Raw genomic sequence first — 26,296 nt, 5'->3', positions numbered from 1 at the left:
CTCCCATTTGTACAGCACATTACTTGCTTATAGACACATTTTCATGAGCTTTTGGACAAGAATAAACACACAGCGCTTCCTTTTTTACAAAGTTATTTTATTATTGAATAACTTGTGCACTGTCAACAATGTTCAGCATAAATATGCCATCTATTTCTATTTACAAGACATAAATCTCTTCTATTATCCACTTTTCTGATACATTCATCATTCTGACTTTACTGCCAACTGCCAAAAAGATGTATTACTTATTTATATTTCTATGTTGTCATTATACAGTTTCTTCATGTACAGCATGATTGAAAAATTGTGTTTTACAACTCAGTGGAAAATAACCTATAGTTTGCGCAAGGATTCTAGGTCACCATCTATTTCACAGCAAGATATTGGTATTAATATTTCTTTTTTTTTTATACATTTCTATATTACAATAAACAAATCCATGGGTAAAAATGAAACTGAAAACAAAAAATGCAATATTAGAATACAAACTGAGTTATTGCAATATGTGATATACTTTAACTTCAAATCCAAAATAACATTTAAAAGTCATTAAACTTTCTAAAATAAAGATGGAAGCAATTGTTGATCATTTTTAAAGAGAGAATTAATGCATCCGTCTGGGTTTGACTTGGGTTGTATTATAACTGCGATTTAGACAAACTGAAACAAAAAAAAATAAAACAAAAATAAAAATAAACAATTAAAATCTCCAGAAAGTGACTTGTGAGATTAAGACAGCTAGAATCTCGGAGCGAGAGCAAACTGACACAGTCCTTCTTCCAGCCAAGAAACAAGCTCAATAGCTCTGAGACGGGAAACCAAACCACACCTGTCTACACCTGTGCGGCTTAATTTCCAATCCTACAATACTGTCAAAGATAGTTCTAAGAGTGTGAGCCTCCTATGGAGTAAATCTGGACAAAACAATGGTTAAACATGCTTCAAATATTCTCAGCAAAGACTATTTGAAGAGTCCTCTATAAAGTTTCAAATGGTTGAACTTCAAATATTCTGAGCAAAGAAAACTTGAAAAGCCCTTCAACTTATCTTACAAGAAGAGTTTCATTTTCAGGTGTTGCACCGAAGCTGTTTATGTGCATGCAAAAGGTAAATCTAGCACTTCAAATAACTTGAGCACATTTAGACATTTGCCCAGGTCTGCACCGGAGGCTTGTGACTGCTTTAGCTGGAGCGGAAGATGCGCTCATATTCATTGAGAATGAACTCAACTATCTGGTTCTGAAACACCATGTGCATCGCGATGTTGGCCGACTCCATCTCTGGCCGAAGCAGCGTCGGGCCGAACACAATTGCCACGTTCTGCACAGTCATGCGATTGTCCTCCCCGAACTGAATGACCCTGTGAGAAGAAATAAAATAACAACATGAGGAGTCATCGTTTTCATGTTATTGTTTTTTTTTTTCTATTGGTGAGACTCGAGAAAACAATGACGTATACCTGCGTAAATGCCCAAAAAGAAGTTTCATGGTCTCGTGATGTGGAGTAGGAAGTGTTCTGACCAGTTCACACATGTGATGCAGTTTTGTGTTATAATCAGGAATTCCTAGAAAAACAGGACAAAAAGTTATTAATCAGTTATAAATATATTCTCATCTACCATCCAACACCTGCATCATTCACACTAAACACACGTTTAGATATTTGCTGTAGTTTGACCAAATAACAACAAAGACTTTAGATTCATGGCTTTGAACATCTGCTTACTGATGGCTGAGATGAAGCCATTAAAGTAGCTGAATGGGAAAAGCGGCTCAGCGAGCTCTCGGAAAAACAACTTCAGCGCTCCGGTGATGACATGGACGTCCTCCCACTGGCCGTCCTCGAGGTCCAGTTCCTCTGTTTTAACACAACAGGTGCAGTCACCATTAAAACACAGCAGGGGGCGCCGCCGCTGTCTGCGCTGAGATACTGCAGTGAATCCTTTCATGCACTATGAAACATCCACTTTCTTTGTATTCTTCAGTTTAAATACGTGTGAAGTGGTGAAGTGATGGCATTTTACCATGATCGGCCTTGAAGCGTAGTTTCTGAATGACAGCGAGGTTCCCACTCACTCTATAGAGTCCATCAATGTCTAAGCCTGGAAATCAACACGTCATATGGCACCAGTGAGTTAACTGCTTCACTACAGCAAAGTGACTTCAGTGTAATTTTGACTTTGACTTTGATGTAGACAAGGTGGATTACCTCTCTTTTCTACAGCACTGATACATCTCTCCACAAAACTAGGGACTGTGGTCTTCTCCTGTGCACACAGTGAGCCCAGGTGGCAACCAAACACATTCTCTGAAGGGAATAAGAACATTATTAGTATTATTAATGCTGTAGTAGTGGTTCTAGTAGCAGTATTATCATCCCATCGAAGATATGCATATTGAAAATATTAATACTCCTCCTCATTAAAAGAAGAAACTAAACAAATGAGGTAAAATGGCTATTAACAAACCACAATTTCAACTTTAGTACATGTAAGTATAGACTGTTTATCAAACATCAATTATTATAAAAAAGTATGGATTACATCGTCAGATTTCAGCGCCTATATAAACAGAAATATAATATATAGCACATGTAATATATTCGGTATGAAATAAGAACAAAATGAATAAATATACAGAGATAGAGTGTAATGACTATCAGAAGATGAAAAATATACACAATGAGCTAAATGTACAGTACATCAGAGTCATAGTGATAAGATTAAACAGAACGTGTTTGCTGTCGTCAGTGCATCAGTTACTTTTTCCAAGGCTAAAATAGCTTCACCAACTTTACATAAATATTTAAACCAGCCTGTTGCTGCCAGGGGAATTTAAACGTATAAAATGGAAAATTAACTGCGTAACATTATCACAGTTTTGAGTTAAATTAATGGTTAGCAACCCCCCCCCCCCCCCCCCCCCAGAAGTTGTCTTATGAGCAACAACACTCTTTTATCACATGGACCTTTTATTTTATTCTGTATTTTGTTTGTAGTATCAACACATCATATCAGTATCTTGAAATGTCTTATTATCTCAACTTATCTTTATGTTTTATGTTTTCTGTGCTGCTTCACTGCCAAAAGAATTCATTCAACACAGTACAAAACCGCTTGTGTTTACATGCTTGTAATCACAAACATTAGTGTTCAGGGTAGAAGTGACAAACTGCAGTCACTCATTTTCTTTTTACTTCTATTCATATAAAAAGAAGCGGAAAGAACTACAGTACAACACATCTGTGTGTGAAAGTACCTCGGATGTAGCCTTTCTCCTTGACGGACTGCAGTGTCGGGCGTTTCATGAGGAACTTCATCAGCTTGGTTCGAACCCTCTTCTGGTCTGCGTCTCCTGCAGAGCTGGATGAGGGTGTGATAGTCGGCCTAGAGGCTACAGAGAGCGGTGTTAGACGGTGTTTAAAACGGGTGTAACTGTAGCTCTCAATGGGCCTAATATATCTAGGTCTAAATGATTACATCAATCATTCCACAATTAAATCACACGTGGTTTTTCTCTCACAGTGAAGGATAAAAATGGAATTTGTTGAACTTACATCTTCGCTTGTCTATGCCACCTGCAGACCTGTCATCTCGCTCTGTGTTGGGAATCTTCTCATACAAATCCCCATCCTCCTCCTCTGAGTGATGGTCCTGGTACTCCTGATAAACAGACTGAGACATTATTAAGAAACCCGAACTGAACAGAATTTAATCACTTTTATGTGTCAGAGTGAAAAGGTTTATCACATAGTTCAGGCAATCAAATGTTTTAAACTGAATTTAGCAACCTGAGTCATACTAAACTACTTATCAAGTATTTTTATTTTTCTGTAATGCGGTTCTTTAAGTGTTTTTTTTTTTTTCTTAAAAGAGCACAATCTCCCAGTGTATTAAGAACACAGAGATTGTGAATTATTTTCAAAGCAAATTAACTTATTTATAGATTTTTTTTTATTAAATGAATAAAGTTTAATTTGATTTGAGTGCAGTAACTTTCTTTATTCTTTCTTGTTTTTAGATACGGACTCCTTTTATCCTCTAATTCTTTTGAAAGAATAGTATTACATTTCTTATATACAGATTCAGATAAGAGATAAGATAAGTTTTATACCACTCGCATGTCGGTCTTAAATATGAGGCTACTGCCAGCAGGGGGAAACAAAACTAAACTAAACCAAAATAAACAAACACATATAGCATATATCTATATATAATAGATATAGCAGTTAATTAGTAAGCTAAATATTGAACAGCCATATATGAGAGTGGTATAATCATCCTATTGAACTCTCAGCAAGAAAGTGTTCTTCCCCAAAATGTCAAAGTTCAACTACAGACAGAAATAACTTGTAACGCTTAAGTTCTTTTTGCAGTGTAATGCTGATGATTTTCAATCATCAACTACAGCGAATAGAAGCACTTACCAGTTGTCGTATGGTGTCCATTAAGACTTTGTGCCAGTCGTTGATGATGCTTTCTGTGTCGTACTGTATCAGAAACTCCACACCGTTCTTGCCTTTTAACTGAGGGAGGAGGAGGATCAGACATTAAAGAGGAGACTTCATCATACTTGTCTTATATCCTAAAGGGCCTCTTACTACGAGCGATGAGACCCAATATGAGTTGTCAATCTGATGACAGCTGGAGTGTTGCTTGATCACCGTCAATAAAATTACATTTTTTAGCCATGCTAGCAGTGTAGCTCTCTTGTGATGTCTTGACTACTATTGAATGGATTGCTGTGAAATTTGCTCCTGACATTCATGTTCTTCTCAGGGTGACTTGTAATAACTTTAGAGGTCCCATTACTTTTCATTTAGCGCCATTATTTCCATTATTTCTTCCACTACAGTCACAGTTAGATAAGTCACAGCCTATCTGCTTTTAGTAATTGAACTCCCAACTGTTGATTTAAAGGTCCCATATTGTATAAAGGTAGATTTTCATGTCTGTTTTTAGTAGTAGTATCAAAGTAACAAAGTGCTCAGTCCACAGAGAAATGCACACAGCCTGTATTCAGAACCTGAGCCTTAAAACAAGCCGTCAGGACTTCTGTAACTTTGTGATGTCACAACAAAGCAGCCATGCCCCAGGCCCAGCAGACCTGGACCCATCATCCAACCTTGCAGGATTTGGTCTCTCTGAGTGTTTACCTGAGATCTGCTATGTTTTTATTGGATCACTCAGGAAACAGTCAGCCAATCAGAAGAGAGGAGGCTCTGAGCCTCTCACTGACCTGTTGTTACTAGAGCTTCAGGGAGAAGCCTGAGAGAGGAGATGTAAAACTACATTGAGATGATTTTTGGTTCTTAAAACTACAAATATATCTTCTTCTGGATCAACACTTCAAATAAAACAATGTAAAAGTGTAAAATATGGGATCTCTAAAATTGAACATAAATGTATGAGATCATGTTTTAGTGGAGAAGCTGTTATTTGCTCAAGACAAATACATCCATCAAGAGGCTCACTCTGCGTTATGTCAACAAACGAACACACCTCTAAAACATTCTTTTTGCTGGATTTGTCCTTTGAGGCCCAGCCGATCGTCGCACCTCGCAGGTCCACCGCAACCTCTGGAACAATCTGATTGGTCTTGTTCTGTGAGAGAGCAAAAAAAACAAAACAAAAAACAAACAAACAGCTGTTTACCAAACTGACGGCACGGCATTCCGGGAGACGAGCTAGCGGCGTTAAACACAAGCTGCCACTGTCACTGTCAGCTCATGACCTGAGGGTTTGTCTGCGCTGTCACCGCTAAAGGTGCCACAACAGCCTGCATTATGCTGTTTAGTGCTACATTTCCTTTATTAGGAATATGAAACATGATACTAAAGTGTAGCTTATATGAAAAAAAAAAGTTTCACATGATGTATTGAAACTTCAAGATGGAAAAAAAGATAAAGAAAAGTCAGTGAGTAACTTCTCACCGGGTCACAACCCTCTCAGAAATGTACAGAATGCAGCAAGAGCGGCAGCATTCAGGTGTCAGGGTTTCTTGATGAACATGATGAACACTTCTATTCTCCATTATTTAACAAGTGCGGTTCCTACCGAGGCCCCCGTCGCTGCCGACTTCGGGTCTTTGTGGAACGTCAGCACTCCTCCGTGGAGAACCGTCCATGTCTGGGCCCAGTTTTTCCTGAAACGGGGGGAACAATTATGTGACTAACACAGAACAAAGCCATGGAGAGCTACGGGAGGGGGAGATGGCACATGACTCCAAACACACCCGAAATCAGAAACCCGAAACATGAGAATGTCATACGTTTGAAAAAAAAAAAAAAAAGAAGAGAAGGGCAGTTTTGATTTACCTTACTTTCTTGCCGTTCTCAGACACCTTTGTTTTGTTGAGGATTCCAGCTTTCTCCAAGTTCTGCACCTGAAAATGCAAAAAATGCAAAAAACAACAACAACATTTTAACTCTGTGTTGATTATATGTAATTGTTAAGCTGATGTGTAAAGTCAAAGTATGTGATGATATGAGGGACACACAATTCTGGTGACAATGCTGAAACTCAATGAAGCCATGCATGCAGTGGCTTTCACATCCAAACTTCTCAATTACAGTGTGAACAATGATGAATTCCTCACAGCGGGGACTTTCCCAAGAGACAAACTTCGATTATGTGGTGGTGAATTGTGATAAAAAAAAAAAAAAAGTTGTAGTTTCAGCAACACTACACACATATCAACAAAAATGTAGTCTCGTCTGTTTGGTGCGTTTTTTTAGCCACAGATTTAGTGAGTTTACTTCAGTGGGTATATCCGGCGGCAGGACGGTGTGTGTGTGGGATTGAGTCAAAAGAAACTACTGTGTGTGTGTGTGTGTGTGTGTGTGTGTGTGTGTGTGTGTGTGTGTGTGTGTGTGTGTGTCCGTGCTCCTGCTAAGGAAGGAACATGTCACCCAGTGCATCAGTGTGACTCACTGATGTGTTTTTAATAGTTTTTGGAAACAGTGGATCTCTACGGCACAGAGGAATATGACGCATCAGACTTTGGATAAATAGACAATACGTGTTAGTCGGATCAATTCATTGAGGATTTCGGTCTTTTCACGGGAATCTGGATTTCTGGACTCACACTTATCCTTTAATGTTTTCACCTTAATTCCATCATTGACTGTATTAAAAGACCTATTGCTGAATTTAGCCCATTAAAGCTGTGGAGAAGCACTATTCTGCTAAGAGGTAGACAATTTTTCAGGTCCGTCTTAAAACAAAACTCAGGTGCCCGTGTGCACATTGAGGTTTTTCCTGCTGCAGTCATTCCTCTCCTTCATACTGGCCTTTAAAAGATTCCAGCTCTAATGCCATGCCAGTGTAAATCATGAGGATAAAAAAAAGAGAACTGTTTCTGCTTTTATCTGAAGCTAATGAGGCTTCAGCAGTTTGAGTTTGTAAAATCAAGCGAGCATCTTCCAAAGTTAAAGTATTTTTAGAACAGGATTCCCTATTATTAATATTCTCATATTCTCCTTCCTCTAAAGTCTGAGGAAACACAGAGAGAGAATTTCAGGATAAAAAAAAAAAAAAAAAAAAGACTTGCTTGTCGCTGCAGGGGAAATACATCACTATATGAAAGATGATTTAAATGGTCACAGTATTTGATGCTGGGGAATGAAACACATCTGTTGAACAACAAACAGTCCTTGAGTGATCAGTCACACCTTTTGCCCCATCATAGATAGACGCTGCTATCTATGGATCAAGCTCAGGTGAACACTCAGCTAACAACCCACGTTATAGCGCAGCCACCTCGAGGTCAGATAATAAGGGTTTCTCCAGGCTCTAAACCCAAAAGCCTTAAGAGAGAGATACAGAAAATCATTAATGGCTAACTGACGGTACATTTCTTCTTTCTTTTTTTTTTTTCAGCTTCAAGCAGATGTGAGCGCACGACACACCACTCCACTCACGTTATGCTGCGTCTCTGGAGAGTTTCCTGTGCTGGAGCTGTCGCTGCTGTAGTCGGACGTGTTCCTCCTGTGAGTCGGGAAGAACCTCTGAACAAGAGGAGAGGAACAGTAGAGGTGAGATTTTAGGGTTTATAATAATTCAGAAAACATGAGACCCGGACATCTAAAATATAACTTAGATTACAGCCATAAGTGAGATAGATATTAGATATTAGATAGATATTAGATAGCTCTTAATACAGTGGTAAAAGGTAAAAAAGAACAGTTGGGCAAACCTTTTTTAAATAATATAATAATAAAAATATATATAAAATATAGTAATTTATGGATATCTAATTTTTTTTCTGTATTTAATTTCATTCATATTTTTCACTTGATTGTGTTTTTAGTGTGTGATTGTACGAACAAAGACAAAAAATAAATATACTGGTTCAAATAAAATAATAGTTGCACCACAGTTTTTGTCATCACTACCATTCTTCACACGTTATAATACACAAAAATAATGGAAAAAAGTATGTAGACACCTCTGTTTGGTTCTCAATGCTAGTTGCTTCCAACTTTGTGACTATGTTAACATGCACTAATCCAGGTCAATAAAGGTCCCAGTCCCCCAGGGAGGTAGAACTTGTCCTGGCCACAACCACATCCAGATAAACTGGATCACCAAACTGAGCCAGGCTTCATCGCCCAACATCAGTGCTGGTCCTCCTCACTAATGCTCTTGTGGATGAATGGGAGCAGGTCCCTGCAGCCAGGCTCCAAAACCAGGTGGAAAACCTTTCCCCAATAAGTTTTGGAATAGGATGTTCATTTTTAAAAAAGGTGTCCACATACGTTTGGTCACATACGTTAATTCAACCTTAAATAGGGATAAATGATTAAAGACACGCCGACAAGTGTTATTAAGGGACCAGATCACGTTTGTGTTAAATGTGGGAGGAGAAATAAAAACCAGCCTTGGCGGTAAATGTTGCCACTGCTGTGCCTTCATGCAAGGTATTGAACGTCTGCTGAGAGCTGAGTTGCTTAGCAGGAGCAAGTACAGGTGTTTGTCTACAAATGCAGCCCTTCCTGTTCATCCCTCTGCTGCTCTGTCCTCAAGCTGTTGCTGTAAATAAAAGTGCACTGCAGGTAATTTGCCTTGCTAAATAAGGGTTAAAAAACCTGGGAGTGTCCATTGCTAAACAGGGACTAACCCTCACTGCTTTTGCCTGACTTTCTGCTTAAGCCGGCTGACACACCCTGGATTTGTGATACAGCATGTACATGTAGATGCATGTCTGAGAGTGTGTGTGTGTGTGTGTGTGTGTGTGTGTGTGTGTGTGTGTGTGTACCCCATCATCCTGGGCTGAGCTGAGCTGAACAGGTCCCATGGTGTGTCTCCAGTTTTTAATGATTGACACGTTTTCCGCCTCAACACCATTCTCCACCCTGGACTGACCGAGAGCTACAGGGGCCTGGAGGGACCACAACACAGTTTAGTTTCATTTAAATACCAAACTTTGAAACCTGGAGAGATGACAAGACAAATTCAAACAAATCTGTTTTTATCTTAAACCAGACGAGGGTCATTTTCAAAATCTTGTCCCCCCTCACTTCTACAGTGTCATGTTGAATTTCTTACTGCCCGGCCACCACAGTCCAGAAATGAGGAATAAGTGGTGTGTTTAGTATCGCCTCTCAGGCTGCATACAGGCAGCCTTTTATTTACTCATTGATAAAGTTGTTTGGGATGTATGCAGCCTGAAAGGAATACCTGCACACACCTCTCACGTACCGCCAATGTCATTTTTTTGGTCATAGTTTTAGTTACAATTAATATTCTCCTAAAAATATGCTAAAATTGAACATGATCCATTCAAAATATCTATATCTACTTGCCTTAATGATATATATTGCCATCTACTTTATATCATGAACAAAGTGGAAACTATTTTTCATTGGCCCCAAGGCAAGAATGTGATCAATAATCACAATCTAAATTGACATTGATGTCTGAAAACAATAAATCCATGAAACAAAAAGGGAGGGAAAATCCCAACTCTGATAAACAGCTGTTGTAGTTACATAACCACAGAAAAAGGATCGTTACCTCGGGCAGGTTCCACTGAGACTTGGAGCCGTCTCTCAGGTAGTAGTAGGTCTGCCCTCGATCATCCATAGACTTGATCCACTGTTACATAAGTTTCTCGGTTAAAAATAATTCAATGAAAATATTTTTGCTGCTTTGAGAGGAAAATGACTTAAAAAAAACCCTATAATTTACAACATGATAAGCTCCTCTCCTATACAACACATTAACATGATGTGAACAGGCACAGCACGGACACGGGGTGAGGTGTGTGGCATGAAGGAAGAGTTGCGCGGTAGTTCTTGCATCATGGTTTATTGATGCCACTGTTGTTAAACAAACCGGTACTACTGCGAGGGGTTTTAAATGACTCTGCACTCTAAAGTCTGAAGTCAGTCGAAAACACAGTCCTCGTCCAATTGTCGAGCAGCTTCTGAAAGCACATGATGAGATAAGAAAACATGCAGGATATGAGCTTTTTACTCTAGTTCTCTTTTTTTTTTCTTTCTTCTAGCCACACCAGCAGCTCGGCTCGACGGAGGGCAGAGTCGGTCTGCTGCGGCGTCCGTTGGTCCACCACTTTCACAAGTGTAATGTCAGATAAGATATTAAGATATAAAAGATATTCATGGTCCCCAAAAATGATGATCTCGTAAGTGCCACCTTGAGGTCGACATTCGTCAGTCCGTCGCTCTTAGTGTGTACGACCGTGAATGACAGCAGGTTTTTTTTTTTTTTTTGCTTGTGAGCGTCGTTGTTCAGAAGGGCTGTAAATTTGCCCTTTTTGGATGGGATGGGATGACACCTTGTACAAACTAGTTTCTTTTTTTTTTAAGTATATTTTTTGGGCTTTTTTTTATGCCTTTATTTGATAGTACAGTAGAGAGACAGGGAATGGGGAGGCAGAGAATGACATGGAGCAAAGGCCATCCGATGCGGGATTCGAACCAGGGCCAACTGCAGCGAGGACTGTAGCCTCTACAAATGGGCGCCTGCTTAGACCACGACGCCACACAACGTCCCGTACGAACTAGTTTCAAGCATACCCTGGCCTTAAGACTAAAGAGAACCCCTCACCTCTGATTCTGTGACTGACATCAAAACTATTACAAATTTGGTATGGATTCCTCCATATCCCTATACGTCCTCTATATGTACCTGGTCTGGAGAGTGTTCACTGGTGAACACCCAGGTCCCGTTTGGTTCCACGGTGAGGTTCCAACCGGCTGGGGTGCTGCGGTCCAGGTTGGCCCTGGGGATGATGGTCCGGCTCACGTGGCTGAGGGTGTACTCTTTAGGGAGGGTTGGAGGCCCCGTGGCAAGGAGCTCCTCGTAGGACTCTGGTTGATCAGCAGCTGGGTAATCCCCCGAGGGGTAGTCCTCCTCAGGTAGGGGAGGCTGGGGGATGTACACATGGTGGAAACGCATGTCAAGACACACACACACACTCACACACACACACACACACACACTCACAAACTTGAAAATACAGTGAGAATATATAGCAACTCAATGGTTTTTTTTTTGGAGTCCTGAAGATGGATAACTCTCCTGCATTTCATAGAAAAAACTAAAATTAGATTTTTATAAAATGAACAGATAGGCAAACTTCTTCTTTCCTATCTTGTTAAAGGAATAGTGTGACAGTTTGGGAACTACACTTAATTAAATTCCGAGTGTAAAAACTACAATTTGTGATTGTACAGAAATAACTCTTAATGAGAAAGTGAATACGCGCATTTTCCAAAAATGTTGAACTATATCTTTAATCATCTTTGGGGAGTCCTGACCCTCAGATCGGGAACAGTTGAAGTAATTAACCGACAGAGACACTGAAGCTGAAAAAAATGTTGCTTCATCTCACATAATAATGTCAGTTGAATCATTTCCTTCTGTGGCCCCGATACAGAGCTCAAGGACTTTGCCGTGACTTTGATAAATAAGTCACAGCATTTCCATGGCCTCAAAGTATTATTCTGTCTTGGCCCATTAATGTTCAAGCTGAGGGAAAAAAAAAAAAAAAAAAAAAAAAGAGTCATTATGGGGGAGAAAGAGGTCACTTGTTGCTTGTGTTGTGAAGAAAAACAGCAGAGAACCAAGTGAGGAAATGCAGTATATGTGTGCGTTATGCAATATATGGACGTGCAGTGAGACGTTTTTCTTCAGTCTTTTTTAGTTAATTCAAAATGAGGACAGATGTCTGGTTTCTTTTAAAGTTAGGGACACTACTGGGGATATCCTGCACTTGTGCTGTTAGCTTTCCTAATGAAAATGAGTCCTGTCTGCTGTGGTGGTGCAGGAGGATTTAATTCCATTAAAAGCAGACTGTATTTACAGCTTTCCCCTGGGTGAAGCTAAAACAGGAGACAGAGGGAGGGTAAGTAGAGCAGCCAGGCCGTCCTTACCGGCCCGTCCTCGTGAAACCTGTGCACGCTCATAGGCTCCATGAGAGGGGGATACGGGCTCAGCTGCTCCGGAGGCTCCCAGGACGTCTCCCCAGACATTGCGTTGTAGAAGTAGGGCCGGCCGCTGGTCTCATCCACCAACTGCTCCCAGTCTGAGGTCCACGCAGGGGGGGAGGCGGTGGACAGAGAGAGGGCAGGCGACTGAGGAGGTGAGGGAGAGCGGGGCTCCTCTGCAGAGAAAGGCTCAGGGTCCGTGGGGGAGTCAAGGAAGGGATTGTCCCAGGTGGTGCGCCCTGTCGCAGGGTGGTAGTAGTACTCCTGTCCACTCTCCTGGTCAGTGTGCACCTCCCATCCCTCTGGGTCAAGGTAGGAAGGAGAGTAGGACAAAGGAGCCGAGGGGGGAGACTCAGAGATGCTCTGGCGAAGCTGTGCTACATTGACGTACACGGCTGACCTGGGACTTTCATTCTCCACCTGTAGAAAGGCCAAAAAAAAAAAAAAAAAAAAGGTGCTTTTAAAGAGCAAGAACGAAAGCTTGCTTATAAAAGCACACACACTGTTTGTATAACAGTGTGTGTGCTTTTATAAAAGACACTTTTCTGTATGATAAAACAAGCTTTCAGATGACACTCTGGTCACTTTCTGGTTGATGACAACAGCACTTCATAAGATAAATTCAAAGTACCAGCCTCCAGCCCACTGCTCTTACTATAGCTCCATATAAGTCTGCCTTCTGCAGCTTAGAGCTCAGGAAGTAAAAAAAAAAGAAAAAAAACAGACCACAGAGGTGTTCCTGCCACAATAATGATCATTACCTTATTCTAGCCTCATTTCTTGTGTTCTAAAACACACCCACAGATAAGAGTTTAAAGCTCTCATCGTGTCAAAGTTTGTCCTTCCAGACTAAGACATGCCAGCTTCTCCAGCATGCGGAGGAATCCTCTACTACCAGTCAAATAATCAGTGAAAACGCTTTTGGTTTTTCCTCAATGCTCAAACACATTTTTCAGTTTCTGCCTTTCAGAGAGACGCTGGTGAAACCTCCACGTGACTTTACTTTTATGAACACAGCTCCACATGATTCGACAGGAACATGACATGCAAATAGACTCAATCATCACAACTAATTTGTTTAAACAACGCCAATGAGAGTGGAACTTGTGCGTGTGAAGGAAGGCTGCCTCTGAAACCCCAGCACTCCTGAAACTGTGATGCAACAAAGCAAGTGTCACGGTTGCACCTGAAATTACCCCTACCAGATTAAAAAAAAAAAAAAAAAACACTGTGATCTTTCTTTCGGTTTCCCTCCTCTCACCTGGCTCCCCTTCCTGACCGTGAGAACCCCGGGATCTGTTGACCTGGAGCGACTCAACTCTGTCATGATGGCACAAACACAAAAGAGAGGCTGCTGTCTCTTTCAGGCTTCACTCTGACTGCGTCTCGTCTCGTAGCTAGCCACATGGTCTATATTTAACAGGAGCTGAGATCTGTGTGTCTGTGCTGCATCTGCTCATCAATGTGATCAATGTGCAGAGGTACAAGAGAGAAACATGTCAGGGGGGCGACTGTTTGCTGTTGATGTGCTTATACTTTGAGTATTTCAACTTTATGCTACTTTAAATTCAGAGTTTATTATTCTACTCTTTACTACGCTACATTTTTTTTGACAGTTGAAGCTACCCATCACTATTAGAAGAGTTTTCACTGCAGTGGCTGCGGCTCAGGAGGTCGAGCAGGTCATTCACTCCCCGGACGGACGGCTGTTTGATTCCCAGCTCCTCCAGTCTGCATGTCAAAGTATCCTTGGGCAAGATACTGAACCCCTGAATGTGTCATCAGTGTGTGTGGCTGAATGTGGCTTGTACTGTATTGCACTTTGAGTGGTCAAGAAGACTAGAAAAGTGCAATCCATTTACCTCCTCACCGTGCCATTTTAGCCTGTAACTGAGCGCGTGAAGTCATATTTTCTTTTTGAAAAGTGTAACGTCTGCCAGAGCAGCGAGAACGTCCCCGCTGTCTTCAATGCAAACCCTTGGGTCACATGTTTTCCTAAAACAAAGTGAAGCATCCTGCCTTTTTTTTTTTTCTTGTTTCAGTTTCCTTTCTGGAGAATCTTGAATTAAATTCAATTTAAAATACATTATTCTTACTGTACTAACAGATTTCTTTTTCACTTGTTTTGGTAAAATGTGTTTTTTAGGACATAATTATATATTGTAATGTCTTCATTTAACATTTAAGCTGCCCTGCAATAACATCTGCTCCAGCTCAACCATCTACAACAGTAAAATGCTACTTAGCATATAGCAACACTATAATATATACAGTATAATTTAACAGCATCAATGGAGTCGTTTTCTGCAAGTATATAAAGCTGATAATGTTCTATCACTTAAAGCTTGTAAATGCAGCATGTTTACTTGTAATGGAGAATTTTTACATTCTGTTACTGCTGCTACTACTGCTTATTGCTTAAATAAAAGGATCTGAACACTTTCTCCAGCGCTGCCAACAGGCCGAGGAGCTCAGGAGACGTCACTAAAACCAGTTAACATGAAAAAAAATTCAAATACAGCAAAGTGAGGACAATATGTTTTTTATTTTATCTATTTCTTTGAGCGTTTTTTATCCGTGTTTACGATGTTATCACTTTGCCGACTTTGCTTCATTATTGATCTCGAAGTCACCATGAGGCAATCAATAAGGACAACCAGACAAGTGACCCCGAAACAGGATTGATTCCAAACAAAAACACACACACACACACACACACACAAACCACGGGACCACGAGAAATAGGCACAGAGGAAATGAAAGAGCTGCTTCATTGATATCTGAAATAGCTACGCTGGAATGCCCCCATCCTCTGGAACAAACCACCCGAACCCAACCACACGCAGTGAAAGGAAAACTGCATGAGCTGTAAAAACATATCAACAAACACAGTGCGGCAATGGTGTGATAGACTGTCATCACTTTGAAGGGAATATCAGTGCGTACCCGCATGCAAATATGTCAAGTACATTTCCTCAAGTACTGTACTCCAGTATAATTTGTGTGCAACTTCATGTGAAGGATTTTTTTCCCCTTTCTCTAGTCCTTTAGTTTGTTTCCATTGTTTCCACAGGTCACTTACTAGCAATCCCTAAAAACAATAGTCCATGTCTGTCTCTAGGAAAGCTACGATGGACAGAGTCCAGCTGGCCCAGTCCCCACTGGCAGTAGCCATGGCAACCAAGGTCGTAGCACAGACCCTACGCTACAGACCTGTCCACTCCACTACTTTTGCTCTACCACATTTATCTGACAGCTGCTACTTTACATAGAAAACGTGAAAACGTTTGTGGCCTCACACAAAAAGACGTCTACTGTATGAGTCGTTACAAGTTCCTCCTAAAAAAAAACAACTTTATTTTTCTTCGTTCCTACCTCCGCAATCATGTTACGACCTCTCAGATTCATCCCCTGACTGTGTGAGGGGCCCGGCCCCCTAGGTTTGGAAACTACTGAACATCATATTGATGCATCAGAAAACAATCTAATAATTTTATTTATATCCATTTACAATTTTTCTGCAGGATTTGTTTTTATAGATTTTGACGAGTTTGGACTTCCTCCTCTGTAAAGGAGTATTTCTAAACTAACATAGTGGAGGATCTGAAAACTTTGACTCTTGTTAGTATCTTTGCAGTGTGTAAGCGAAACACCATCAGGCCCTAATGACAGAAAACATGTCTGCTGTCTTCCTTAAAAAAAAAAAAAAAAACACTCAACACAAAATTATGGAAGAAAAAAGACGTTTTGTTTATTTCCAGATGAAAGGCGCCGTTTTTAAAATGTCTGTACTTTGAAGCTGCTTCACTCTGTGTACCCGTATGACGTTCCACATCACAATGCCAGTTCTCTGCTGCGGTTGTTTTGCTACAAAGACCTGCCGGGGTCCACAACAAGTGACTGAAATGCTCATCGACAACAAATGAAACTGTTATTCACACCTAAACACATATGAGGGGTTTTTTTTGAACATCCAAACTAAAAAAAAAAGGTAAAAACATCAAAACTAGAAAGGCAGCAACAGCTGTGAGCGCCGTCCGATCACTGGCACTTTACGCAGTACAGGAAGAGAGACAAGTGCAGAGGTGACATGTTTACGCAAAGCAGGAAGCGAGACCGTCATCAAAACATATAAACATGTAAAGTGTGCCGATCACACGGACTGAAATTTTTTACAATTCGGAAATAAAAGCGGCTTTGATGCCAGTGGGATGACCTACCTGAGGAACCACCGGCAGAGTCAAGCCCCGCTGGGCCCGGTGACTTGACCAAACCCTGGAGTACATGTCCACCATGTTTATATTGTTCTATTTAGAGGAGCCATAAATCCACATGTACAAACTGACACCGAACTCCACACCAGCGACCCGAAAGCGTGCGACCACGTTCAATCAGCTTGTGATGGGAGACAGACAGAGAGAGAGAGAGGGAGAGAGAGAGAGAGAGAGAGAGAGAGAGAGAGAGAGAGGCGTCGGCACACTCGTGAAACACACCCTCCAGCGCACATCCTCCTCTTGCTGCAGCTGTGACAGTTGCAGCCCAGATAGAAAGGAGAACTATGAACTCTGTTACAATAGCAGCAGCAGGAAGGGACTGTGCGAGGACTGGGTGAGATGTGTGTATGTGTGTGTGTGTGTGTGTGTGTGTGTGTGTGTGTGTGTGTGTGTGTGTGTGTGTGTGTGTGTTTGTGTGAGCCTATGCGTGAATTCCATTGCGCAGGATAGGGGGGTAGAGGGCAACTGTCTGCTTGTGCTAAGAGCCAAAAGCAGAAAGAGACAATGAAAACAAGACAGAGAACGGGCTTAGATGAAGGGAGCAGCATAAACTATGCAGGTCACTTCAACCTACTTCCTGCCTGTGGGCCTATATGATAAAAAAAAAAAAAAAGGAAACGATAGCAAGGGAAACAAAGCTCTTGGAGAGCATGTGCCTTTTAGTTTAGGGATAAAGTCGAAAAAGGAAAAGAAAACACGTCACAGAAAATGAAAGCAACTACACACTCATGTGCAGCCGCTTCTCTAAATTGTACAGTATTCAACCTCCTTCCAGCAAGTCACTAAGCCAACAATTGGGGAACAAAAGAGGAAGCAATAATTTCCCACAATGACATGGGAGAGCTCTGATGAGACGCTGTGTTGTTAAAACTGCACTTCACCGAGGGTAAAGGCTTGAAACAGGAAGTCCAATTGTTCAATCAATACTTCCTTCTACATGGGGGACAACATGCTGCAGACGGCGGGGCGGAGCGTGTTGTGGCTCTTTCAGTCAAGGTTTTTGGGGTTAGGGTTGATCTCAAATTAGGTTTGAGGCGGGGTGTTTACGCCGCTGCAGTCATGCGTGTGTGTATCAAGGCTGTAGTGAATCAATGCTTCCTGGAGCCCCCCCCCTCCTCCCATAGGTTTGCTAATCAAAAAACCTTGACATGTACACACTGCTGAATATGTTTACATCTGACTCTGGTGATATCTTTCAAGTTTTGTCTACAGAGAGAAACTGTTTGTGTTTGGGATTTGTTTTACTCCGAAGATGCAAAATAACCATTTCCAGAAAGTGCATTTAAACATGTTTTCTGGAGCACGACGCGGACTGAAAATCCTGCAGGGCAGAAGCAGACAACTCTCAAATACAGCCCTCAGCAATGCATGAAGCAGCAATCTGCTTGATTACTTAACCACATTAGCACTCATCCAATCAGACAATGGAGTTCCAAATTGGGGCCCAAATCACGCCACAAAGCACACAGTTGAGCTATTGAATCAACGTGGCTCCACCCCCCCCACCCCCCCTCTTACATCACACTCTTCATGGCCCAGAATCCAGGGTAACTCTGCTCAAAGTAGAGCCCTTCAGCTTATCGCGTTCTTCTCTTTGCTACTCCCGGCAAGGTCTGTGCGCCAACGAGCAACATCTGCAGACATGTCTTGCTCGTGACAGGTTTCTCCCACTCTTACTCTGTGGGTGAAGTGTTTTCAGTGTAGGAGGGGAAATATTTAAGCGCCAGTTTCTGCAATCCTCTCCGAGGAAACTAGAAATGAGCCGGCGAAAATGGAAACCTCGCCCCTTTGCAGAGATGACACCTTGACATTTAGCGCCAGGTGCAAGTAAATATCAACACGCAGCATGCAAACAAAGTGAAAACAGGCTGCTGAATGTGACTGTGGAAAACATTTTCTCTCTCCGGGAACCTTCTGCTCTGCACTAATAAACAGCAGCAGAACACCACTGCATTCAAGGTGAGGATCACTGAAATCTAGCACGTCATTCGAGCCTCACAAAAACATGTTGCACATAGTAATGACACAAAGGACATTCCTGTCCGTGTGACTCATGCAACTCTTCACAAAGACCAGCTGAGGCCTCCTGCAGATTATCTATACATTACTGTGTGGATCAACAATCCAAGGTGTCTGAAATTGCCCCAATTTGACCTCTCATGTGCTACATTCGAGTTACAGAGTGAACTTCTGATTGTCTGAAAAATAAACGCCAAGCAATCCGAGCAAGACCAAAAAAAACAATAAAGTTGTTTAACACCATTTGTGGCTATAACCAGACTCCTCAAAGACTCTTCTTACTACCTGCAAGAAAAAATATTCATGATTTGCATGATTACAGAAGTTTTAACCAGATTCCAAAGTTGCACTTCTTGTTTCTAGTCTAAACAAAGATGGCAGCTGATAATGACAGACGATTTAAATAGTTATTATGAGTTATATTGATGTATATCTGTTTTTCTCTATTTTCATTCAAAATAACAGTTGTTTTACAAATGAGCAAGGACATGTGTAATTCCTGGTTACCTGGATTGGGAAAACCAGTTGCAACTGGGATAAAGATCAGAAAAAGAGTCTGGAAATACTTTCAAAACAGACATATGTGTGGTCAAACTATCAGGAGTTTTCACCACCGGGTATTTATGTTTCAGCTGCTTCGCTCTGTGACTTGAATGTAAAGGTAATACATGAGAGGTGCAAACAGAGGCTCGTCTAACCCTCTCCTCTCTACTGTCACACATTGCAGGTACATGCAGAACACACCACCAAACCTGTGTGACACACTGGCTGCTTGTAAAACCTTAAACCGACACGGAAAGCACTAAGTCACTCTGCTTAAATGGCGAAATACGTCTCTGTTCTTCGTCAAAACAGTTCACACAATAAAGGTTAAAAGCGAGTCGGGAACAACCAAGAAGCTGAAGCTACATGCACCTGTTCTTCTTGGGCGAACACATGTTCTGTCAGGCAGGCGTCTGACCAGACACTCGCACTACCTGTTGGAGCGGTTTCTTGGCATTTGATTTTGCCTGCTCAACAGAGCAGCAGGAATTACAGCAGGTGAGGTGCTCACGGTAAAGCTGCGATTCATCCGGGTTTTTCTCAAACACGATTGAATGGAAGGAACGGGATCATCTGTTCAGTTTAAAATGCTTAAAATAAAACAAACATCACAGTCAGGGCTGCGGATTCAACTTTTCTTTTACGTCTTTTACTACAAAGATCAATGGGACATTGGACCCCATGTGGCAATTATCTTGACTTTGAGTGATAAAGATACATCAGACAAGTCATGCTCAATATTCATCATGAACCTTTAGAGAGACTCTTCCAAAGAGCAGCACACTACAAACACACTGGTGCCACAAAGAGCTACAAAATAAGCACGACTATGAGAGGAATATTGCCTTAAAACAAAACAGGCATGAATATGTATTCAACTTTGCCTTTCTGCAAGATGTAAAGTTAAAATTAACCAAACTTTGAATTCCCAATCCCAACTGGATTTGTCATCCACTTACCAAACTTAATATCCCATGAGAGACAAAAAGAACAGCCTCCATAGACCCTTGATATAAAGTGACCTACATTTTGGGCTAATTGCGAGTTCTGCACATTACATATGAACGAACACACACACACACACACACACACACACACACACACACACACACACACACACACACACACACACACAAAATCCAACTGTATGGCAGGGCTGGCACTAAAAGCTCCAAAGCCCCTCTTGTTGAGAGTCAGGCCAGTGCCCCCAACTCCCACCTCCCACCACATGATCACCATGGAGATGGCCCTCCATTGTGGGGTAAGAATTAATGCACTTGAGGGGTCCTGGCACGTCTGCAGTCCTGTAACAAGTGTGGGGTCTCATTCACGCTTCCACAGAAGGAGAAATTGAAACACACAGATTATAATCAGCAAATGTAAGTGAATCCAGTTACACCCAAGCAGCAATCTGTGCTGGTGATGCCCTCACTATCACTGGGTAAACTGGGAAAGGCTGCAGCCATTACAGTGCCACTCACAGTTGGTTTAAAACTGAACAGAAACCTCATCAAACACCTTTTTCCACAACAACCTGCCTGCTGCTGGCTGACGTCACTCCTCTAACCTTGCAACAGGTGCGTTACACTTACCTGAAACAAAAAGTAGTTGTTTGTATGTTTTTTGGTTTTTTTTGTCGTTAATATTCAACAAACTACATCCAGAAGGGAAAGGAGGCGACGAGAGGAGTGTATTCGGATATGTTTCATCGTTTCCCAGCGGTGCGGTTCGCCACGACTCCCGGGATCGTCCGCGGTGCCCGGGAAACCAGGTAGCAGCAGCTGGAGGTTTGGGAGTGGCCGACAGCTTTCGGATTAACTCCTTCCTTCCTTCAGAGGGAAGCCACCCAGCCGACACAACCTGTTTGTAACCTGTTCTGTTCTGTTCTGTTCAGGAGTGAGCACAGCTTTCTATAACCCCCCCCCCCCTTTTTAAAAGTTGACAACAAAGTCGCACACATGCACCACAATCCTCCAGCAGCTCTTCCCGGAGCAGTTCACCGAGTTATTAACCCAGAGCGAAGATCAATACTGGAAGCTATACTTTACACAGCAGGTCAACGCGACTCCACGCCCGCTGAAAACTTTCGCTGAGCAAAACTGGGATTGAATCAGCTGCTTTTTTTTTTTTTTTCCTTTTTTTCTCTCTTTCTCTGAGGTATTCAAGAAACACCTCTTTTCGTCTATTGAAATGGCTTGAAGGGGACCCGGCCATTCATATGCTGATGAGCTGGCACAGTTACTGTGAACCAGACCAGTGCGGTATTCCAAGTCAGGACCCTCACTGCAGAAAGTGTCAAAATCAACAAGTGATTGACTCTTTGTAAATCTCATCCAAATCAGACGGTTAATTTACTCAGTGATGGACAGTAACTTAGTAGATTTACCTTAGTACTGGACTTATAAAGGGAAACTCCATACATTTTACACATCTAAGTCTTTTTAGGGGTCCTGGAGATTAAAACAAAGTTGTATGAAGTTTTTTTTTTTTTTTTGTGGATCCAGAGGGATTTCGTCATCTCTCCAATAAAACCAGTGGTGGAAATCAAGCATAATTATGGATTATTACAGTTAAGAGTTAAATATTTTACTTTTCATTACACTTCAACAGCTATAATTGTTCATTTTCAGTGAAGATTTACACAGAAAACCCATGATAAGTTTATAAAATGGTGAATATGGTTTATGGTTTATAAAGGATTAAACTACCAAATAAATAGATTAACTATAATATATGAAGTATCTTAAAGTAGTTAAAATTAGCTTCACTACAACATTAAAATAGAGTTTACAAGTTATTAATTATGCCCATCTGATAATATAATAAATTATATAGTAATATAACACTGTTGGGGGTAATTCTGTTGTCTAATGGGTATTTGTGATACATTATGTGCATTTTATTATTTGATAATATTTCTGTACTTTTACTTTAAGTCTGAATTTTCCACTAATTTTTAAAATTCACTATTTTCGACACTTTCTGAACTTCAGCAGATTGACACATGTAAATAATAAGATGAAAGTTACATCAGAGCAGGAAGTGAAGTCACTGAGGCGTTATACTGTATTACAGTAAGTTTAGGTGGGCACAGATTTTAACTGCAGCACTGCACACATCAACATAAGGCAGCGAGGACTTGTTAACCCCTTAAAATGAAGCTACTGGAAACCCACTGTCACACAATGTGAGAAAATAGAGGCCTGAAGAGATAAAACTGTCCAGTGTTATAGTAAAAATGCTCAGAACGGAGCAAGATCTGAAAAAAGTCCAATTATTCTATGTAGCAGAACATGTTTTATATTCTTTCTTGTCCTGTTAGATGTATCTTGTGACCCTCAGTAAGGTGTTTACAGGTGTATTTATACAGGAGCCAGTGGAGATCCCCTCACTACACACAGCTGATCTAATCATGTGACACTGTGCAACACTTCTGATTCAGGTACAGTATGTCCTTTTAAATGCAAACAAGTAATATGTGTGTATTTTATATTTGTGATTTAGATTAATTAGTAGAGTTCTTCACTCTTCTAAAAAAAAAAAAGACCTTTTCTGCTGATTAGAAACAAAAAGCCACATTAAAGCTGCTTTCATTTCACTTTAAGACAGTAAAACACAGGGCTGCAAACACATGGCAGCTGACCTCTACGACTTTACATGATGAAACTGCGCCCTCTCCTGGCTGTGAAATCACAATGCCACATTTTTGATCTCGTGATACAGAATGATGAATGAAAACAGTAACACAGGGGCGGGGCAGGGCGAAATATGCAATGAAGCACATTTAGTAACCAATTCAAATACATGGAGGTAACTGTGACATTTTGTCGGACACCGGAAGAAGTGGCTAAAATGGGTCCAATACACTCACATGAATGGAGAAACTGTGGCACACACACATTTGGCAACCATACCCACACATTTTGGTCATGCCCCAAACATTTCAGGAAGTGGTGTTTGAGTATTCCACCAAAATTTCACCATACCGGAAGTAATTGACGGTAAAAAAACAAAAAAACAAACAAAAACAAAACCTCTTTTACAAATATTGCAAACTGCAGTAATTAAATGCATCACGCTTATATGGGTAAAACCTGACCACACCTAAATTTACTTGTAATGCAGTCAGTAATATTGCATGACATCCTTACCTGTTGAATGGGAAGTGCATCTGTAGAAGGAGTGGCCTCTGCAGTTTGATTCAAACTCCGCTGCTGCTGTGACGCTGATGTGTCGTTTGAAGCAACCGGATCAGACAGCTTAGAAAATGTTTCAACTTCTGGGAGGTGTAGCTCTGGGATGGTGTCATATATGGGGGAACTAGGGGGTGTAGGGAAGGTCATGTCCTCATCATCCACAAAAAACTGTGGTTGTTCTACTTTGTCATCCTGCAGCGAGATTTTTGGCTTTTGTTGTCCTTTCCCAACCTTCACCACAAGCTGAGGTTTTGCGTACACTTGCAGGTTGTCAGTTTCCACAGGTGCTGAGGTAAATGAAAAGCTTCCTGCTGGATTGTGCGTCTCTGTGTGATCTGTATGTGTAGGCGCGAAACTGCTGGTGGACTGTTCTCCCTTCTGAGTCTCACATAGCTTCACATCTGGCAGGTTCCCACAGGAACCAAAAGTAGAGAGCCGGTGTGCGTCTCTTGGAGCATCCTGAGACGTCGCTTTACACGGTGTTACACCTACAGTACCCACCGGCTTACTGTTAGTCACACGCCCAGTTGACTCCAGCTCATTAGCACCAGGAGAGTCTCCAGTATGTGATGGCAGCTCCTTCACATACTGCGCAGGGATATAAAAGGGCCTGGTGTGCTGGTCTTTGCGGACGTGCCACCAGTGGTCGTTGGTCTTGGAGACCAGGATGTAGCTTTCATTAGGCTTGATGGACACGAGGTGACCGTCCTTCGCCGTGTACTCAAACTCGTACTGCACTGACACGAGCTCCATGCTCCACGGTGGCCTCTGCGTTATTGTGCAAACATCATGGAGCTGCAAATAGAGGAAACGTGAAGGTGTTGTGGCTTTCACCAAATAGCTGTTACAAATGTCAGAGTTCATTAGCACACACTTTCACATCTGTAGAAAGATGTCAAGATGATGCACCTTGGCCCTTTAAGGTTTGTTAGTGTCATGGATGGATTATGAGACATCATACCACCCCTCTTATATAGGAGCACACAGCAGAGACACAGAGTTTTGTGTCTCTTTGTTGTTGTTCTGTGTCTTTTCTAGTCACTTTGTGTCCTTTGTTGTGGTTTTAGTTACATTTTGTGTCTCTTTGCTGTCATTTGGTGACATTGTATGTCTTTTAGTTGTAATTTTGCATCTCTCTGGTGTCTTCCTGTGTCTTTGTAGTTGTTTCTTGCAGTGGTTCTCAGACTTTTTCACATCAAGGACCCTTAATCTTATGCAAATTAGATCACAGACCCCCATTTGATAAGATTTTGTCCCAGGGTGCGCCATCTAACAAGATTTTTGCTTTTAGATGTTTTATTACAGAAAGTTTTTGAAACTCACGACCAAAATAGTCTCACATTCTGTCATTGTGTTACATATGGATGGAATTATAATGGAAATAAATTATTCAGCTTTTTGCTGAGGACTACCTGAAACCCCTTCAAGGACCCCTGGGGGTTCCCGGACCCCACTCTGAGAAGCACAAGTTTAGTGTCTATATGTATCATTTTTTCTTTGTAGACATTTCGTGTCCATTTGTAGCAGTTTTGCATAATTTTCTGTGTTTGTGTTGTTGCTGTTTTGTGTCTCTCCGCAGTTGTTCAATTGACTTTCCAACAAGAAATGTGAACAGTGACAGCCTGGGTCAGTGCGACCCGGCCGGCTTGTCGGGTAATTAATCCATCTAAGGTAAGAGGTTGACCTTATTGAGAGAATGCTCATTTATAGGAAAGGTTGGTAGTTGAATATGAACAAAAGGGTGGCAGATGTTAAAAAAAACAAAAAAACTATTTCTGTGCACAGGAATAGACAGGAAGTTGCTTCCATTTGCTGCAAAGCAACTTTAACATAAACTTACCAACCACTAGTGCAGCAGACTGAAAATTACTCAGCCACAAAACAGGAAGCCTGCACCAACCTTAACTCATCGTCAGAGTCCCACGTCACTTTGTAATCTCAGTTTGCCTTATCAGGTTGTGTTTAAGTTATGAAGCATTCAAAGTATTTACAGCTGTTTGTTGTCTCATAAAGCACATTTATGTATATGATAATCACACAACAGGATGTTGTGGTTAGCAGCTATTTCAAATCCAAAGAGTACAATTCTGTGTTTTTGTTGTAGCCATTTTGTTAAATTTTAACATTTACATTTTATTTTTAACAGGTGTGATTGAATGTTTATTGTATAATCCATCAAAAAAGCGAAAAAGAACAAAATGAAAAATAATACATAATACATAATAAAACCCTAATCTTGTTGAATTTGAGTTAAACTTGAATATCAATAAACTAAAGTGCAAGTCAGGACAACTCATCTGAATACACTTTTAAAACAGACTAAGCAACAACAATAAGAATCACATCCTTAAATTTCACATCCTGAGGCTTCAGTGTGGAGTAATAATTTTTCTACTTGCCTGATTGTGTTTCCCAAAATCGTCCCGTAATTGGCCGTCCCTCAAACAGAGCTGAAGCAGTTGTGTTATGTAGAGAGCCGGAGTCGCACGGCTCAGACTGCTGCCTGCATGTATTGTTTCTGCTCGCCTGCCTCTCTCTCTCTCTTATTTCCTGTTCTGTGCGAATGTGTGCGTCTCTGCTGAAGGAGGTGACCACTGAGAGATTACAGCACTAAAGCCACGAGAAATGGGAAGTCTGACTATAACCAAACTTCCCAGTGTGTTCTTTAAACCTATGAATTCTTTTTGTGGCATCTCACGGACAGAGGGTGGACCGGAAAGAGTGGTATGAAGATGACTCATTTTCATATTACAACATGGAAATGCTAAAAATGTAAAAGACTTATCACATACATTTTTGATTAAGAC

At 41.2% G+C, this 26,296-nt stretch overlaps 1 protein-coding gene across 2 annotated transcripts; it reads right to left on the bottom strand.

Annotated features, from left to right (window-relative positions):
* Window positions 1–76: 76 nt before the first annotated feature.
* On the bottom strand, window positions 77–26,023 carry arhgap27 (Rho GTPase activating protein 27). Of its 2 annotated transcripts, none has more exons than XM_023407767.2 (18): window positions 25,889–26,023; window positions 23,445–24,284; window positions 12,404–12,877; window positions 11,157–11,396; window positions 10,020–10,100; window positions 9,262–9,384; window positions 7,925–8,011; window positions 6,320–6,387; window positions 6,060–6,147; window positions 5,505–5,606; window positions 4,430–4,528; window positions 3,560–3,677; window positions 3,262–3,396; window positions 2,213–2,311; window positions 2,028–2,105; window positions 1,730–1,861; window positions 1,463–1,568; window positions 77–1,363 (listed from the first exon to the last, which is right to left on the bottom strand). In XM_023407767.2, exons 2-18 carry the CDS (start codon window positions 24,240–24,242, stop codon window positions 1,186–1,188), a joined length of 3,006 nt encoding a protein of 1,001 aa, XP_023263535.2. In that variant the 5' UTR covers window positions 24,243–24,284; window positions 25,889–26,023; the 3' UTR covers window positions 77–1,185. The 2 variants fall into 2 exon arrangements, with proteins under 2 accessions (XP_023263535.2, XP_023263536.2); XM_023407768.2 differs by having other exon boundaries at window positions 3,560–3,665.
* Between the last annotated feature and the right edge of the window lie 273 nt (window positions 26,024–26,296).

This window comes from Seriola lalandi, unplaced genomic scaffold, assembly GCF_002814215.2.
Source record: "Seriola lalandi dorsalis isolate HSWRI2012SDOR001 ecotype SW California unplaced genomic scaffold, Sedor1 jcf7180002054346, whole genome shotgun sequence".
NCBI classification, from domain to species: Eukaryota; Metazoa; Chordata; class Actinopteri; order Carangiformes; family Carangidae; genus Seriola; species Seriola lalandi.
Note: the sequence above shows the minus strand (reverse complement) of the source record. Positions and strands in the feature narration are given on the sequence as shown.

Coding starts and splice junctions, on each gene's coding strand:
- arhgap27 (XM_023407767.2), bottom strand. CDS start 24,242: ATGGAGCTCGTGTCAGTGCAGTACGAGTTTGAGTACACGGCGAAGGAC. Junction 5,607..6,059: donor CGGCAGCGACGGGGGCCTCG/GTAGGAACCGCA, acceptor GCTCTCTCACAG/AACAAGACCAATCAGATTGT. Junction 1,364..1,462: donor CTTTTTGGGCATTTACGCAG/GTATACGTCATT, acceptor TTCTTCTCACAG/GGTCATTCAGTTCGGGGAGG.